The 17293-nt window shown below is 37.3% G+C and overlaps 1 protein-coding gene across 6 annotated transcripts in view; it reads left to right on the top strand.

Moving 5' to 3' along the window:
- Positions 1-2059: 2059 nt before the first annotated feature.
- Positions 2060-17293, top strand: part of SPDYA (speedy/RINGO cell cycle regulator family member A) — a 37877-nt gene continuing 22643 nt past the window's right edge. For 2 of the 6 annotated variants that reach the window (XM_053201064.1, XM_027033466.2), the window contains exons 1-5: positions 3161-3299; positions 5919-6000; positions 7084-7336; positions 10261-10319; positions 12425-12510. In XM_053201064.1, coding sequence (XP_053057039.1) covers positions 5983-6000; positions 7084-7336; positions 10261-10319; positions 12425-12510 — 416 coding nt within the window. In that variant the 5' untranslated portion in view covers positions 3161-3299; positions 5919-5982. The other 4 variants (XM_053201065.1, XM_027033465.2, XM_027033463.2 and 1 more) reach the window with 4 other exon arrangements.

The following is a 17293-nucleotide window of genomic DNA, read 5'->3' as shown; positions in this document are numbered from 1 at the left end:
TGGACAAACTAGAGGCGATGCACGCGGTACAGGGAATGGTCAGGCTGTGGGCAATCAGTAATATTTTAGTGAGGAGATAGCAAAGCCATGCATTAGGATGGATGAAAAGAGGAAAAGGACTGTAGGCAATAATGCAAAGGCTCTTTAGATAAATGTGTATTCAGTTCTATCAGCCAGTTGCCAGATCAAATGAAGGAGGCAAGAAGGTAACACACCTCCTGTGTGCCAGTCCACTGCTGAACAACTTACCACAATATCAAATTTGTCCCATACGCTTACAAAGCAGAGGGTATCATCCCACCTTTACACTTACCTGAGGCATACAGAGTTAAATAATTTGCCCACGTTCATATAGCCAGTAAAGTGAAAGAGCTTCAATTCAAACCAGGCCTGTGACTCTAAAGTACATTTTCTTTCCTCTATGTCATGGGCCCAACATAGTCAAAAACCCAAGAATGAGAAGGCTCATGAAGACCTTGCTGGTCATAACCCTTAACTTGAAGCCAAAACTTAAGTGGTAAGCTTCTTCCCCAATAGCTTGCTTTGTTAACATCTATGTATATTTGCTGACTTTTGTGTACAAATTTTACTTAGGTGAAAACAAATTCCTGTGTGGAGACTTGGGGATCCTAAGGAGTACCCTCTCCTAACTGTACTTTGCCTTTGCGTTATATATGCATCTCTGGTGCCACAACTCGTTTTAGTTATTCGTGTCTGTATCTGTCTAGAAAGTTCTAGAAGGATAGCGCCGCTATTCATTATTGTGCTACTTTCCTTGCTTCACATTTGTAACAGTGATTTCCATATAGTGGACATACGTGGGCTTTGTAAACATTATGCAAGGCTGGAAACTAGTTATCACAGTAAACTCTGCTATTTTGGGGAAAAAAAGAACGACCAGGGAAACCAGAGGAATGAGGTTTAAAGCAGTCATTTTCCTAGGAGAGGAAATATTACAGGTTTTCACAACTAGTTGATGCTTCTTGGTCCATTCCCCCATTTAAAGGCCAAGGGGGAAAGGTGAAGGCATTTGTAAGGAAAAATGAGTTTCCAGACTGCACCGTCTTCCTACCTGAAGGTGATTTTGCCCTCATCTTGCTGTGGTGAGAGCCCAAGAAAGAAGGAAACTAGCTTACTCATTCTTCAGGGTTGCTGAGTAACTAATTGCTGGGAAGTTCCATAAATAGGCAAGGCCACATTCTTTTTAGGTGTAATAATTGTGGTTGCTGAAAAATCTGGAAGCAACCCGAATATCAGAGTGCCAGGTCAAATGAAGGAGGAAAGAAGGGAACCGTCAGGAAAGAAGGGTCCATCCACCCTGGAGTATTATGCATTCAATAAAAATTTAGAAACATTGTAGCAACATGAAAAAAAAAAGGCCATGAGATGTTAACGGGGGAAGAAAGCAGGTTATACAGTAGGTAGAAGGGAAGTGAAGAGGAAAGGATATCAGGGAAAACATTTTAAAGCTATGATGAATCCTTTTATTTACTCAATTCAACATTTACTAATCACCTACTACATCTCAGGCACATGGCCAAGGGCTAGGAGGAGGCCAAAATCAAAAGGTTCCTGTAGAATTTACAGCTTAAAACAGTAGATTAAACGGAAGAGTGCAATATGACCCCTTGTCACAAAGAGCCACACGGTATTCACACCTTTCTTTTTTAGTTTAAGGGGTGTCCCTCTGTTTAGTTATTTTAGCCTAGCAGTCACTGTATGGGCATAATAATTGCTGCTGCAAAGTTCACCTCTGATTCTTTGTCTTCCTACTATTGACATCTCTCTTTGTCGAGTACCTGCTGGTGTTTGTGTGCAGGCATCGCGCTTGGTGCTGTGAAGTGGAAGTGATTCAAGGAAGGCCTGTAGTCCCAGCCCCCCAGGGCTTCCCCATCTAACTGGAGACGAGGTACAGGGCTCGGATACAAGTCAGACTTCAATGAGCGTCCAAGGGAAAGGGGATCAATTCGGAGGCCAGAAGAGATCTGGGAGGGTGGTGGCTTCTGCCAGGGTCCGGCCCCGAGGGTTAGCAAGGCCCGGTAGAAGGCTGGCGGGGCGGCGGGCAGGTGCAGCGGGAGCTCGAGCTGGAACGCTCCAGCTAGAGCCGGGGGCGCGGCGCGCGCAACCTGGCCCCGCCCCCGGCGGCGGCTCTGTGCGCTGATTGGCCCGCGCCGGCCGCGCTCGCGGTTGGCGGGAGGTCTCTGAGCTGGTAGTGCCGCTGCGGAGCGAGTGGCGAGCAACCGCCTGAGGCCTCGAAGCGTGCCGTGGGAGGCTGTGCGGCGCCCCGGCCCCAGGTTTAGGCAGGTATCTTCCGCTCGCGCTCCGGCTTCGGGCCTCGCCGGCCACCCTCCAGTTTCGGCTGCGCCGGGTCCTTCCATCCCTCTCGCCCCCGGCCCCGCCGCCCACCGGGTGTGAGGATGGGACGGCGTCCCGGCCCCCTTCCCCCACACGCTTCGGCCCGCGAGTCTCCTCAGGTGTCCTCGCCGCGACGGGAGCACACCCTCCCGGCGCTTCGGGCCTGGGCTCGGGCGGGGGGCGTACGAGGTCGGAGTCCGCGAGGTTGCCCCTTCCTCGGTCGCTCTGTGGGGACCGCGGAGCGGCGTTGCGCTCCTCCGTGTCGCCGGCGGGCCCTTCCCTGGCGCGCTCGCGGGGAGGAGAGGCCCCGGGGGACGCCGCCCGCCGCCGGTCGTGATCCTCTGGGGAGGAGCCGCCCCGGTCCGCTTGGGTCCCCGTCAGCGCGTCCTCTTCCAGGAGCCGTGGGGTCGCAGCCTCTGTCCGTCCGTGCCCTGGCCCCGCGCCACCTCCCACAGTTTCCAGCCGCCGGTTTCTTACCCGTCGGCACGGCTGGGGGCCAGCGGGCTTCGATTTTTTTTTTTTTTTTAAGAACCTTTTGAAGGAATTGAACACTTCGACACGGATAAATCCCATGCTATGTGAAAATCGAGGTCCCGCTTGTTTAACAAATTTTGTTCTCGAACACAAGCACGTTTAAAAATACCTCTGGTCTCTGTTACCAGTACCATCTTAACATTTCAGTTATATCGCCGGAGGTGAAATGTGACTCTCCGGGCACCGTCTGACTCTTCTTCCCTCGAAAGACACGCCTCCCTGCAAAAAAGACACAGTAACGCTGCTGCCATGTAGTGAGTTTGGGCCACGGATGCAGCACTACGCTCGGCAGATCCGTATACTTCCTTCGCTCATGAACCGTCCTAAATATGTATTATGAACAACGTCTAAGAATAGAATACGTAATTTTTACTGAATGCTTCTGTGTACCAGGATCTAAGAGCACCTAGGTGTGTCTCGTGTCTTAACATCCGGAATGAGGAAATAGGTGCTCCCAGGAGTGGTGCTCCCAGGAGTGCGGTCACAACTCACTCCTATGGTTCTGTCCAGCCCAGCTTCCATTTATTCCGACCACCTCATCATCAAAGTGTCTGCTTTTCTCCACCTAATTGCGTGGATTTCTAATCAGACTTGAACTTCTTATTGAAACAGCTCTGCCCTGCAATTTTACAAGTGCTGTAGCACCTAGCACTTGGCTGAGGCCAAAAGTATTCAATAGCCATTTAGATGTTAAATTAGAAAAAAAAAAAAAAACATTTAAAAATCAAAATTATGGAGTTGTGATAATAGCCCCAGCAAAGCTTCCAGCAGTTTTGCCAAGAATATTTTTTCTTAAATTTGCTGTGTTGTTTTTTTTAACAGTTTACAGTGTGTGGTTATGATGGAGAAAAAATGCTGTGGTCATTTCCATAAGGATTCTGTTTTTTAAGAGTTATTTTATTTTAGCAAAACGGTGGTAAGCCCGTCTTTCTTCCCTAAAGCAATGGCTAATATTTGACCACTAAGTCACAATTTATTTTGCGTATTGACCATGCAAATGCTTGACTTAAATTTTTATAAAGTGTAAGCTTATAAGCTGGGTTTGTTTTCCTGGCAGGGTGACAGTAAGTAATATCGGGCTGCATACCATGATGTTTTACACATGATTTCATTTAATTTTGCAAACACTTCTTTGGTGGTTAAAGGATATGGGCCTTTGGTGTCAGACATTCCTGGATTCAAATCCTGGGTTTATCACTCGTTAATTATGTGACCATGGGCAAATTTCTTCTTCCCCAAGCCTCAAATTTCTCATCTAGAAAATAAGGATAAAATAATAACCCATTTTATAGAAATGTTCTGAGGATTAAATGAGATAATGCATGTGAAACTTTTCACACAGTGCCTGGCACATATTAAGTGTTCAGTGTAAGGCTGCAATTATAAGGAAGTTAAGGTTTCCCTGCCTGCCCTGAATCGCCATCAGATGTTGCTATTAGATTTTTCATATAGGCAGCTGAGTCTCCCAGTACTGATTCTGTCGTATGATTCTGTGCACCACACCCTAACACTCTTTATATTACCCCCAGAGAAAACAACTTATTTTAGATACCTATAAATTAGCTGTGGTATATTTACCAAAGGGGGGGAAAAAACCCCAGACATCCTATTCAAGTGTGAATTCTGGTACAATTTTTTTTCAGATTGGTGGAGTCCACATAAAAACCCACTACAGGGTTTTGCCATTTGAGTGTAGTTTCTTCTGGTTCCTTCCTTCTTCCCTGTCTCTTACCCTTTCTCATATTTTTAGTTGCCTTGCATTCTTTTCCTCTTGCTTCCATGAGAACTCTATTTTCAGTACATCTAAATGAAGAGCATAATTTAAAACTACCTCAAGGTGGAATACGAGTAAGAATGTAGCATTGATCGCTTCTCTCCTTAGTGTCTCCATAACTTTTCTGCCAGTGTTTGCTGATTAACTTCAATGTTTGGGGAATTTCACAGTTCTTTCTCTATTTCCTCAAATTTCATATGAAGTATCCCAACACATATATAGAATTTAACGGAATAGTGTAAAGCTATACTATGAACATATTTATCTATTTGATTGACAAAATTTGCCTTCTGGTTTCATGATATGTCCGTGGTTATCTTAGTATAACAACACTTTTAAAGTTACCTAACATTGAGTAAAACTTACCTTCTGGGAGATATGCCATAGTTATTCTATATTCTGGCACATTCCACCCCCAAGCCTAGCTCCCAGTTTGGGAAGCCTGACTTTAATTTTTTCCATCTAGATTGTAAGGCTGCTCTCACTTCGGGGGGAAAAAAAAAAAAGATGCAGATGAGACCTCCAGCTGTCTCCCAGACGAGGTGGGTAGGAAAGAGCAGAAAGTTCTGAAGTCTCAAGGTTCAATTTATCACCCATTCCTTTTTCTATGGAGTTTGTAGCACCCATCCCCAACTCCATAATTGCCTTAAATTTGGCTGGACCTTAGATATAAGAAGAAAGATGAGCGGATGGGAGGGAAGTGAAACAGAGGGAGGAGAGCAATTATAGAATCAATTGAATATAATTTCCTCTGCTTAGTTTTTCATAATCTAGCCCTCTGCTGTCTAATATGATAGCTGCTAGCTACATGTGGCTGTTGGGCACCTGAAATGTGGATGGTGCAACTGAAAATTTTTTATTTTAATTTAAAATTAAGTACTGAAGGAGTGTAAAATATTTGTCCCTTACACACTACTTTACTGTATTGGTAGGACTATTTTTCACTCTCACTATTGGAAATTTAGCATCTGAATTGAGACCTACTATAAGTGTAAAATACACACCAGATTTCAAAGACTCAGTATGAAAAATAAAGTATGTAAAATATCTCATTAATTTTTATGTTGATTATACACTAAAATGATATTTTGGGTATACCAGATTACATAAAACATATTACGAAGATTCATTTGCTTGTTAGTACTTCTTTAATGTGGCTTTAAAAATATAAAATTACAAATGTGGCTCACATTACAGTGGACATTGCTGATCTAGCCCTACTATATCCAATCTTATTTTCCATTCCTTCCTTCAGCAGGGAAGTTTCTGAGGGTCAGGAAGGAGAATCTGTACCTAACTCCTTGAACACCAAGGGAGGCATGGCTGCCTGGGTCACTGTGAGTTATGGATTGCCATGCTTGGGTCACTGTGAGTTATGGGTTCAGAAGTTCTCATTAGGATCTCAGAGTAGTTTCCTGCTTTGCCTATGCATATGTCCATTTCCTACCACCGTATAAAAAAGGTATTACAAAAGTAATACAAACTGTAGTAATAATTATGTGAACTAATTACCACCAAACATGGTAGTGATTATGCATATTGTTAAATATTGATGAATTAACTTTGTTTCTAATTTTATTATAACACTGTACATTCATATACACTTAAAATCAATCACTCAAATTAACAGTTTGTGGTTATGATAGAGAAAAATGCTGTAGTCATTTCAATAAGGATACTGTTTTTTAAGAGTTACTTTATTTTAGCGAAACAGTGATAAGCCCATCTTTCTTCCCTAAAGCAATGGCTCATTTAACCACTAAGTCATACACTCACAAATTTAAAAATTAGAGTGATCAATTTATGAGAATCCCTCACGTATACCCTACATTTCTTTGCTAGAATTGTTTTTAACTTTTCAATAAATACCAGTAAATGCTTGTTGAATAAGTGATTTTTGTAGCATATCAAAGAATTACCAGTAAGAAAATATTTTGTGTGGGGAGGTGGATTACTTTCAGTGTAAGATTTGATATGATAATAATTTATTTCTGGAAATAGCTTGCCTTGTTCTATAAAAAGTTTGAAGTGTCATATAACAACTATATGATAAAAGTATGTCAGTAGAAGCAGAATTTAAAACTTTAGGAAAAAAGAATACCACAAATAGATTATAAGTGCAGCATAGTTTCTCTAATTAACTTTCAAATTTGGTTTTGGGTTCCCTAGTAGTCAAAGCAAAATGGTATACAGGATCTTACTGAGAAGAGAAGGTGTTATCAGTTACCCAAAGGAAACATAGCATTTCTTACCAATGAATGATAAAAACAATTTCTTATGTGAGTTACTATCACAAATAGTATTTTAGTAGCAAGTTCAATAACATTTTATATGACTGCATCTGGTAATGTCATCTGATTAGTTGTTTTTATATAGAAATGAACAAGAGTGTGGTAAATTATTATGTTTTATTTTTACAGGAATCTTGGGAAACCAAAATGAGACATAATCAGCTGTGTTGTGAGACACCGCCTACTGTCACTGTTCATGTAAAATCAGGGTCAAATAGATCACATCAGCCTAAAAAACCCATTAATCTGAAGCGTCCTATTTTTAAAGATAGTTGGCCAGCATCTGAAAAAAATGCACATAATAGCAACAAGTCTAAACGCCCCAAAGGACCCTGTCTAGTTATACAGCGACAGGAAATGACTGCTTTCTTTAAATTATTTGGTACGTTTAAAATGTTGTAATAGCAGTAATTGTAAGGTACTTAAAAATGAGAGAATCTAAAGATCTACTTTATTATTTTCATAATAATCAAAGAAGATGTTGTTATTTTCTATGTCAGATTTTCTGTCTCCAATCAATTTGTTTTTATTTTACTTAGGGTTTGTCTCTCCTTTTTTTTTTTTTTAATGTTGGATTTTTGTTGTTTTGAATTGCTTTTGGATTTGAAGTTCAGATTCATCTTGCTTCTAGACTACTTAAATCCAAGTGTCAAATGTGAATTCTGAGCAATTCACGTTCATAGCATGAGTTTTGTGTGACCTAAGTAAAATACTACATAAAGTCTCAGGTGAGCCAACCAGCCCAGTTTGACTGGGCCTGAGGTGTTTCCCAGGATTTTCAGTGCTGAAACTGAGCAAACTGGGAAGGTTGGCCAACCTCGAGAAGTTTCAGTATTATATGTAGGGATTTTTTTTTTCTTTGAGAGAGAGAGAGAGAGAGAAAGAGCACATGTGCACATGGGGAAGTGGCAGAGGGAGAGAGAGAGAGAGAGAGAGAGAGAGAGAGAGAGAGAGAGAGAGAGAGAATCTTAAGCAGGCTCCGTGCTCCTTGCTTAGTGGAGCTTGATTCCATGACTCTGAGATCATGACCTGAGGCAAAATCAAGAGTTGGATGCTTAACTGACTGAGCTACCCAGGCGCCCCAGGAATTATTTTTTAATATTTTATTTTTATTTAAGTAATCTCTACACCAAGTGTGGGGCTCCAGCTCATGACCCCCAGATCAAGAGTCCCATGCTCTTCCTACTGAGCCAGCCAGGGAGAGAGAGAAGCCCAAGCAGGTTCTGCACTGTCAGCACAGAGCCTGATGCAGGGCTCAAACTCAGGAACCATGAGATCATGACCTGAGCCAAAATTGAGTTGGACACTTAACCAACTGAGCCACCCAGGGGTCCCAGGGGAATATTTTTAAAAATTATGCTTTATCATCATGCTCATGAAATGAGTTTAAATTTATCTGTTCAGATCATGAGACAATGCTACTTTGCTGACAAATTTCTTAAAACAAGAAACTTTTTTATATTCTAGTAGCCAAGGAAGGGACGAATTTTTTTTTTAAGGTAAGGTAGTAAGGTAGACAGATTAGACTAAAGGGTAGGATAGATGGATTCTGGTAAATATCTGTAGGAGTGAATCAAGTCATGTAGGTACCACAGTCTCTTAGATCCAGGTAACACGCAGAAGTCAGTTGGGGACAAGAGTGTTCGCCCTGCTCAGAAGACAAAAATCTTAAAAAAAATATATGAAAAAAGAAGGAGGAGGAGGAGAAGGAGAAGAAGAAGGAGGAGGAGAAGGAGAAGAAGGAGGCGGAGGAGGAGGAAAGGAAGGAAGGGAGGAGGAGAAGGAGGAGAAAAGGAAGGAAGGAAGAGAAAGAGAGGCAGGCAGGTGCCTGGGTGGCTAAGTTAGTAAGGGTCCAACTTCTGCTCAGGTCAAGATCTCATGGTTTGTGAGTTCGAGCCCCGTATCAGGTTCTGCACTGACAGTGTAGAGCCTGCTTAGGATTCTCTCTCTCTCCCTCTCTCTGCTCCTCTCCCACTCACACTTTCTCTCTCTCACAAAATAAATAAACCTTAAGAAAGAAAGAAAGAAAGAAAGAAAGAAAGAAAGAAAGAAAGAAAGAAAGAAAGAAAGAAAGAAAAGAAAAAAGAAAGGGCAAGCTGGTTAAGATTTAAAGTAAAGTAAAATCAGAAGATGAGCTAAAAAGAAAAAATGTAAGTAGTGTAAGTATAATACTCTTAATATAAGTTCCCCCTTCTCTTTATTAAGACTAGTGCAAAACTATTACCAACAAACTTTTCTATTATTCATAGCTGATCCTGAGAAATAGAAAATACCTGGTTCTACCATAAGTAATTTAAGAAATAGCTGGATGCCTGGATGGCTCAGTAGAGCATGAGACTCTTGATCTTGGGGTTGTGTGTTAGAACCCCATGTTGGGTGTAGAGTTTACTTTTTAAAAAATGGAATTAACAAAGCAGAAATTAATTCTAAGAAAATGTGTACTTATTCTTGGAATTTTCCATGTATTTGACCATATTGATATTTCTAGGATGTAAAAATTAGTGTAAAGAAGTATGTTTTGTTTGTTATTTAACTTAAAATGAAGGGGGGAATGGAAAAAGCAGATTTTCTCAGATTGTATTCAGACAACTACTCATATATTTGGGGATTATATATTTTGACCTTTTAAAATTGAAGTAAGTACTTTTGACCTACTTTTTGCATATTTTAAAAGTATTTTTGTTAATCTTTTGTCATAGTACTCAGTTTTTCCAGAATTAAGTATTAATTGTAAATAGATAATAAATTATGAATCTTTATATAGACATTTTCATTATTATTTGTATAATAGATAATTGGACAGAGATAAATAGGTGAAAAGAAGAATTCAAAACTGAAAATACCCTGAGACCTAACAGGGGAAAGTAGTAGAAAGAGTAAAAACAGTTTGAAAATCAGTAATATTCATTTAGTCATTATTTCTTAAAGACTGAGTTATCTTTTATCAGACTCCACTTCTACCAGTAAAGATTGATTTTTGAAAGTAATAAAGAGCTAATCTACAGTTACCCAAGACATCTTTCTCAAAGAGCTATTGGGATAGTCAGGAAACCAAACACTTCTACCATACCCTCTCTGGCCCGAGCAAATCAGATGGGAAACCCAAGAGTAAAAGCTGTAACTTTTTGTACAGTGCTTGCAATGGTAAATGCACCAAAGAAGTGAAAATTACATTTTAGACAGTACTTGTCCAGGCATTTTTGTTTGATTTCTAAGCATCATTTACAATCCCCTATCTTGAAATTAATTCTTCAAAAGGAGACATTCTGTTTTTAAAAGACAAGTCATAGCTATCTTTTGTTCTAGATGACGATTTAATTCAAGATTTCTTGTGGATGGACTGCTGCTGTAAAATTGCAGACAAGGTAAATTTGGTAAAGATGTAATTATTATGTTACTAAACCGTCAGAACTTTAACAAAACCTTATAAGAATTTTCTATCCTATTAATTATTGTTAGGAAAAGGACTAGCCTGCATTGCTCCTTCTAAGGGTAATCCTTATGCATTAATTTTTGAAATTAGCATATATCATAGACTCATTTTATACTTGAGGAATTGCAGAATATTATTAATTATATTTAAGTGACCTTAAGTCTGTTATCTGATTGAAAACAAGAATCAGTATAGACTTAACATGTTTTGATCAGAATTATCACCTCTTATCAGGCTATGGAGTAATTCTGAATTACTGAATATTCTGAGATTAATTTCACTAAGGCGGTCTGTTATACAGTTAATATTTTATAGGTAAAACAAATCCCAATAATTTTATAGATAAAATTAGGTCCTTGTGTTTTTTATTTCAGAATCTGTGTTTCTAAAAGATCGTCATGATGCTGACTTACATACTAGGGACCATATTTCTGTACTTTTTAGATTTAGCAGAACAGTTATGATCTCAGCTTTATAAATGGTATCTTAGACCAGGTAGTCATATCAGAAAATTCAGCATGACTTCATTTCACACTTAAATTTAATGTCCCATTTAATGTGGGAAAGGTATGAATGGAAGCCTGGCTTATGATTAAATATACATTAAATTAATATTGATGTGAACTTTTTTATTTCAAGCTTAAGATAACACAGATAAAATCGAAGTTTGGTCTTTTTAATCTCTAATTTTGGAAACTTAATTTTGGAAAATTTCAAACATGTATACCTTGAGGTAGAGAAAATAGAATTAAAAAACCTCTATGTGCCTATCATGGAGCTACAGTAATCATCAGCTCATGGCTCTGCTTGTTTCTTCTAATCCTTCTTCCCAAAACTAGACTATTTTATCCATGAATATTTCAAGATGTATTTCTAAAAGATGAGATCTTTTTAAACATAACAATTCTTCTAACACTTCTAAAAATTAATATTAATGCCTTCATATAAAATAGCTGTGTAATAATGTGCATGTGGAGTTGTAAGTTTCCTACTTTACAGTTTTAAATGCATTACAGTAATTAAAGTTGCTGGACAGCAGGGGGCAGTGCTTTTAAAGTAACTAACCATGCATACCGTATTTAAGAGTTCTCTACTGAAAGTTATCTTGAAAACTTGGAGTCACCTTTGTAGTGAATCCTGTGAAGGTAGGATAAAAAGGCATTTTATGAGAGAGAATCTAATACATCAGTACTTTAATTGTTTTTAGTTTTAACATATAGAACCTGGACAGTGCCCTAATACCAGGAAAGATATGTCTTTCTAATAACACATTTAAAATACTTTTTTTCTGAAGAAAATAGAGCCATTTGAATAAATTATTCTAATTTCTGATTTGAAGTTATTTTTAAAAGTGAGTATGTGAAATTTCTAAGAGAGTAGACCCTAGGTGTTCTTAACAAAAAGGGAAAAAAGATAATTATGTGAGGTGAAGGATATGTTGATTAACCTGTTTTTGCTATTCACTTCACAATGTATATAACAAATCATCACATTGTAAACTTTAAATATATACATCTGTGTCAATTATACCTCAATTTTAAAAATCCCCCCCACAATGAATGAATGAATGAATGAATGAAAAATGAGTATAGGTGTCTGCAATTAACTGGAAGGAATCAGGAAAAAATTTTTGTATAGATACATATGTCAAGCCAATGTGGCAACACACTAACAATTGATGAATCTAGGTGAAGGATGTATGGTTATTTGTCTTATTATTATTTCAACTTCTCTATGTATTTGAAATTTAAGATAGAAAAAAATTAGGGTTTTGGTTCAAAAAATATTGGCAATAATAAAATTTAGGAGTTCTTCCTAATCTTAATCATGATAAATGGTTCAGAACTATTTCTTACCATTCACATGGATTACAGGAAGCCAGCAAATAAGGACCCAAATAAATAGGTAATTCTGTAATAAAGATAGATAATGCTTTATTGTTTTTAGCTTATTATTCATCGTAAAGATAACTATCTTAAAGCAGTTTTATGTATGAACATAAAACATTAATATTAACTTTTACTTTTTTCCCTATAGTATCTTTTGGCTATGACCTTTGTTTATTTCAAGAGAGCTAAATTTGCCATAAATGAGCATACCAGGATAAATTTCTTTATTGCTCTGTAAGTATGCTTTCTACTAAGTGATTTTTGTTGTCCTTATTTATAATATATATGATAACTTATTTGAAACAGTCTGTTTTGGGACACTTGGCTGGCTCATTAGGTAGAACTTGCGACTCTTGATCTCTGTGTTGTAAGTTCTGGCTTCACATTGGGTATGAGCTTACTTAAAAAAATAAGTAAATGAAGTTTACATTGCAACCCATAAAAAAATAAAACAGAGGCTTTTAAAAACCTGATGTATATCCTTGAATAGGCTTTATATATAGAAGTTATATATTTTTTTATTTTAATAGAATATTTTTATGTTCTTTTCACTGATCTTATCCTGTCATATGCGTAAGATTTATTTTTCAGTATTCCACTTGGGTTTGTATTGTATCTTTTACATATTTCAGAGTGCTCCATATAAATTATCCCAAATTCTCCTCTTTTGGACTCAGATATGTTTTAAAATCCAGAATATTCGGTTTGAAATTTCCAGTAAATTGATAGCAAAAATCGTCGTCATTGGGGCACCTGTGTGGTTCAGTCAGTTAAGCGTCTGACTCTTGTTTTCGGTTCAGATCATGATCTTGCAGATGATCTTATGGTTTGTGGGATGGAGCGCCCTGTTGGGCTCCACCACACAGTGTGGAGCCTGCTTGGGATTCTCTCTCCCTCTCTCTCTCTGCCCCTACCCCACTCATGCACATGCACATGCTCTCTCTCTCAAAAACTAAAGTCATCATCATTTTCCTTTTACATGAAACAACTTGTGGAAAATGCTACAGACATACTAATTATAGATTTTTGTCTGTAACCTAGAAGTTATTCATATCTGGGGTGCCTGGGTGCCTCTGTGTTGACAGCTTGGAGCCTGAAGCCTGCTCCGGATTCTTTGTCTCCCTCTCTCTCTGCCCCCCACCCACTCGTGCTCTGTCTGCCTCTCTCTCTCTTTCAAAAGTAAACATCAAAAAACATTTAAAAAAAAGAAGTTATTCATATCTGACACCTTTCTTTAGTAACCACTGACTCTTTTACTTAACACACTGAACTTTGACCAAGGAATATAGCTGTTTTTTCCAATTCTTCTATTCTTCTATTGACTTTATATTGGATTGTTCATACTAGCTTTGATACTAACCATTTCTGTTAAATGGTTTTAATAACATGGCTTTCCAGCCTATAGGTCAGAATTATACTAGAAGCAATGTTTAAGAAAATGTATCTCAATCTCGAAACTTTTTATACCCAGTACCTGGATATAATACTGCAGTTGGGAATGTATGAATATAATTTTAAGTACTTAATTAGGGAACTACATATAAAAAATACTTAAGTTGAATACCTCAACAACTGTTTGCACTGATGAGTGAGTTTTTACTCAAAGTCTATTTAATTCAGACTCAAAGTGTGATTCAAGAAATAGGACTAGAAGAAACTGATCTCTCCTTGTATTTAGAAGACATATTTCCCCATGCATAAGGGATAATGAACCTTATAAAATTTAGTGATGATTGATAAACTGTGGGAATATAATAGTACTAACTAATACTGAGTGTTATGTGCAGGACACCACAAAAATTGTTTTTTTTATAAGCTCCTTGAATCTTCTCTGTGAGATACATTATTAAATTCTCTTCATTCTACATATGGGGAAATTGAGACTTAGGAAGGGAAGTACTTCCAAGTCTCACAAAAGTTAGTAAGTGGCAGGGCTGGGGTGCACAGTCAGGTGTGACTTGCCCGTGGCCAAATTTAGTGATTAACCACTAAGCTACATTGCTGTTAACATGTCTCCTTAGTATTATATTATACCTCTATGTTGATACAATATCTATTTTGTAGTTTTTTCTACCTGCAAATTAAAAACAAACCAAAAGAAGCTTTCTTTTTAATTCTTACAAATGCCTGAAATTGGATTTGTTTGACATTTTGGTAATGTTATTACCAGTAAAGTAAAGCAGCACGAGTTTACCGTGTAGTAGTCTGTATAACATGGATTATAATTTCCATTTTATATCTAATCATACTTTTTTATATATCCTGACTCAATAATTCTCAGTAAATATTTTCTTAGCGACGGTTCTTTTTTTTTTTTTTTAAGTTTATTTATTTATTTTGAGAGGTAGAGAGAGAATCCCAAGCAGGCTCCACACTTACATCATGAAGTGCAGCACAGGGCCTGACGCAGGGCTCGGTCTCACAGTTCCTGAGATCTTGACCTGAGCTGAAATCAAGAGTCAGATGTGTAACTGACTGAGTCACCCAAATGTCCCAGTTAGCCACAGTTCTAACTCAAGTTCTTTTCCTTCCTATATGTTCTTACAACACTCAGGACTTTTATTGTCATTATTCCATATTCTCTTGTACAGTTATTTGTTTCATACTTAGTTACTTCTTCTTCTTGACTATAGGCTGCTTAAAGGGAAGGAACATGTATCTAAATTGTTTTTTTTGCATCCTTTAACGTGTGGTTGTTCTTAATTCTTTATTTGGATAAGCATAATTAGCTATTATACAAAAGAAATGAACTCTGCTCCAAGAAAATCTATTTCAAATTAGAAGACAACTTACATGCATACAATACAAATATTTTTATAACATTGAGCCTGAAAAATTGTTAATCTAGAGTAGAATTACAATGTAGTTCTGATAGCATAGTACCACAGTATGTTATAGATTTTGTTTTATTTGGTTAACAAGCGTGAAAGGAGCCAACCTCTGGCTTCTGTCTACCCTTTACTAAGAACTATCAAGGATACTAAAGTAAGAAATTATGTAATTTCACAGAGGACATGATTGGATTCATATAACTGAATGGGTTTCATAATAAGGTGCTTTTATATTATGGTAATTTAAAAATATGTACAGTTATTTTAAGGGAAGGCAAAGTAATAGGTAGGTGCTATTTTTATATTAATGTAACTAAATTGAATATGCATGTAGTTTTTTAAAAGGACATAAGTAGGTATACAATTAAAAGTAAGTATTCATGTCTCAAGACGTTGGCATCCTTCCTCAAGAACAATGACCATTTCATGTGTATCTGTCTAGAAATAATTTTCTATACATGAACCAGTGTATATATTATATGAATAGAAGTATACTATACATTTCTGTGCCTTTTGAATTTTTCTAATGTGACATATCTATAAAAGGAGTATATGGAATGTGTATATGTTTATGTTAAAGAAAAAGCAAAACAAATACTCATATACCCATGACTCAACTTTAGAATAGAACATTGCCAGAATCTTAGAGGCTCACAGTGCACAATTTCCCAGTTAGAGCCCCCTCCCTTCCACAGATAGTAATTTTCTTGATTTTATTTATTCTGTATATAACCCTCTAAATAATATATCATTTGGTTTTTCCTGTTTTTAAGCTATATGTAAAAGAATAATGTGCACTGTTCTTCTGTAACTTCCTTCTGTTTCTTTATGATTTGAGATTCATTTATATTGATATGTGTAGCTCTAGTTCATTCATTTTCACTGCAGAATAATAATATTCTATATTATTGCTTATATATTTGAATTTTTTACTATCTTGTTGTCTTTATGTCCCACTTTTTCTGTGAGATCTTTTTAATTTTTATTTTTTGATACCTTTTATTCCTCTGCTTTTTAGGAAATTATGCAGTCTATATCCTTTCAGCAGTTATCCTAGTTACCTATTTTTTTAACTTACTAGATTACTGGTTTCTTATAAAAGGATATAACTCAGGAACAGCCAGATGGAAGATTTGCATAGGGCAAGGTATGAGGAAAAGGCATGGAGCTTCCATAACCCTTCAGCACCCCTTGATCTCTGCATGTTCACCAACCAGGAAGCTCTATCCCAGTTATTTTTAATCAAGAGCCGTAAACATTTTAACTCCAGTCACCCCTTTCTCAACTTACATTCTCTTGTTTTGCAATTCTGTGGTTCTACATGAAGCCCTCCAAAAACTTTGAGACATTATTATTGTTGTTTTTACACTGAACATTTGTTTAAGGACTTACTCACATATTTATATCTTTGCTTACTATTCCTTCTTGCATCTCAAACCTTCCACTTGGGATCATTTGCCTTCCTTTCTTATTGCTTTTAGGATTTATTTATTTCGTGTTGGACTATTAATTTCAGTATCTTCAGACCTCAGGGTCCGTTTATGTTTATGGTACACTGTTCCCTTACATGTTTTACAGTTTTTTTATTGGAAGTTGCTTGTTTTTCTTAGAAAATCATCTATGGTGCTTTCATTGTTTCCAGTGGGAAATCTCTGTCATTACCTCTGTTTCTGTGTTATCTAACGTCTCGTTTTTTGTCTGGACTGCCTTTACGTTTTTCTCTTTATCACCTGTTCTGAATAATTTGATTATGTTGTGTGTTGATGTAATTTTCTTCATATTTTGTGCTTTGGAGTTCATCCAGCTTCTTTGTATGTTTATAGTTTTCATAAAATTTCAAAAACTTTCAGCGATTATTTCTTCTAATATTTTTTCTGTCCACCCAGCTCTTGTTAGGGACTCCAGTTTCGCCTTCATTAGACCACTTGAAGTTGTCTCACAGCTCATTGATGGCTGTATTATTTTTGTTTCTTTTTTTCTATATGTTTCAGTTTATATAGTTTATATTGCTGTCTTCAGTGCACAAATCTTTTCTTCTGCAGTATTTAGTCTATTAATCCTACTCCATGTATTTTTCATTGTACAGATAGTTTTCATCTCTAGAAGTACACTTTGTGTCTCCTGTTCTTTTTGAACATCTGGAGTAAATATAACAGTTTTAATGTCCTTGTCTGTTTAATGTATGT

Source organism: Acinonyx jubatus, chromosome A3 (assembly GCF_027475565.1).
Source record: "Acinonyx jubatus isolate Ajub_Pintada_27869175 chromosome A3, VMU_Ajub_asm_v1.0, whole genome shotgun sequence".
Lineage (NCBI taxonomy): Eukaryota > Metazoa > Chordata > Mammalia > Carnivora > Felidae > Acinonyx > Acinonyx jubatus.
The sequence above is the reverse complement of the archived record's forward strand: the minus strand, read 5'-3'. Positions and strand labels throughout refer to the sequence as shown.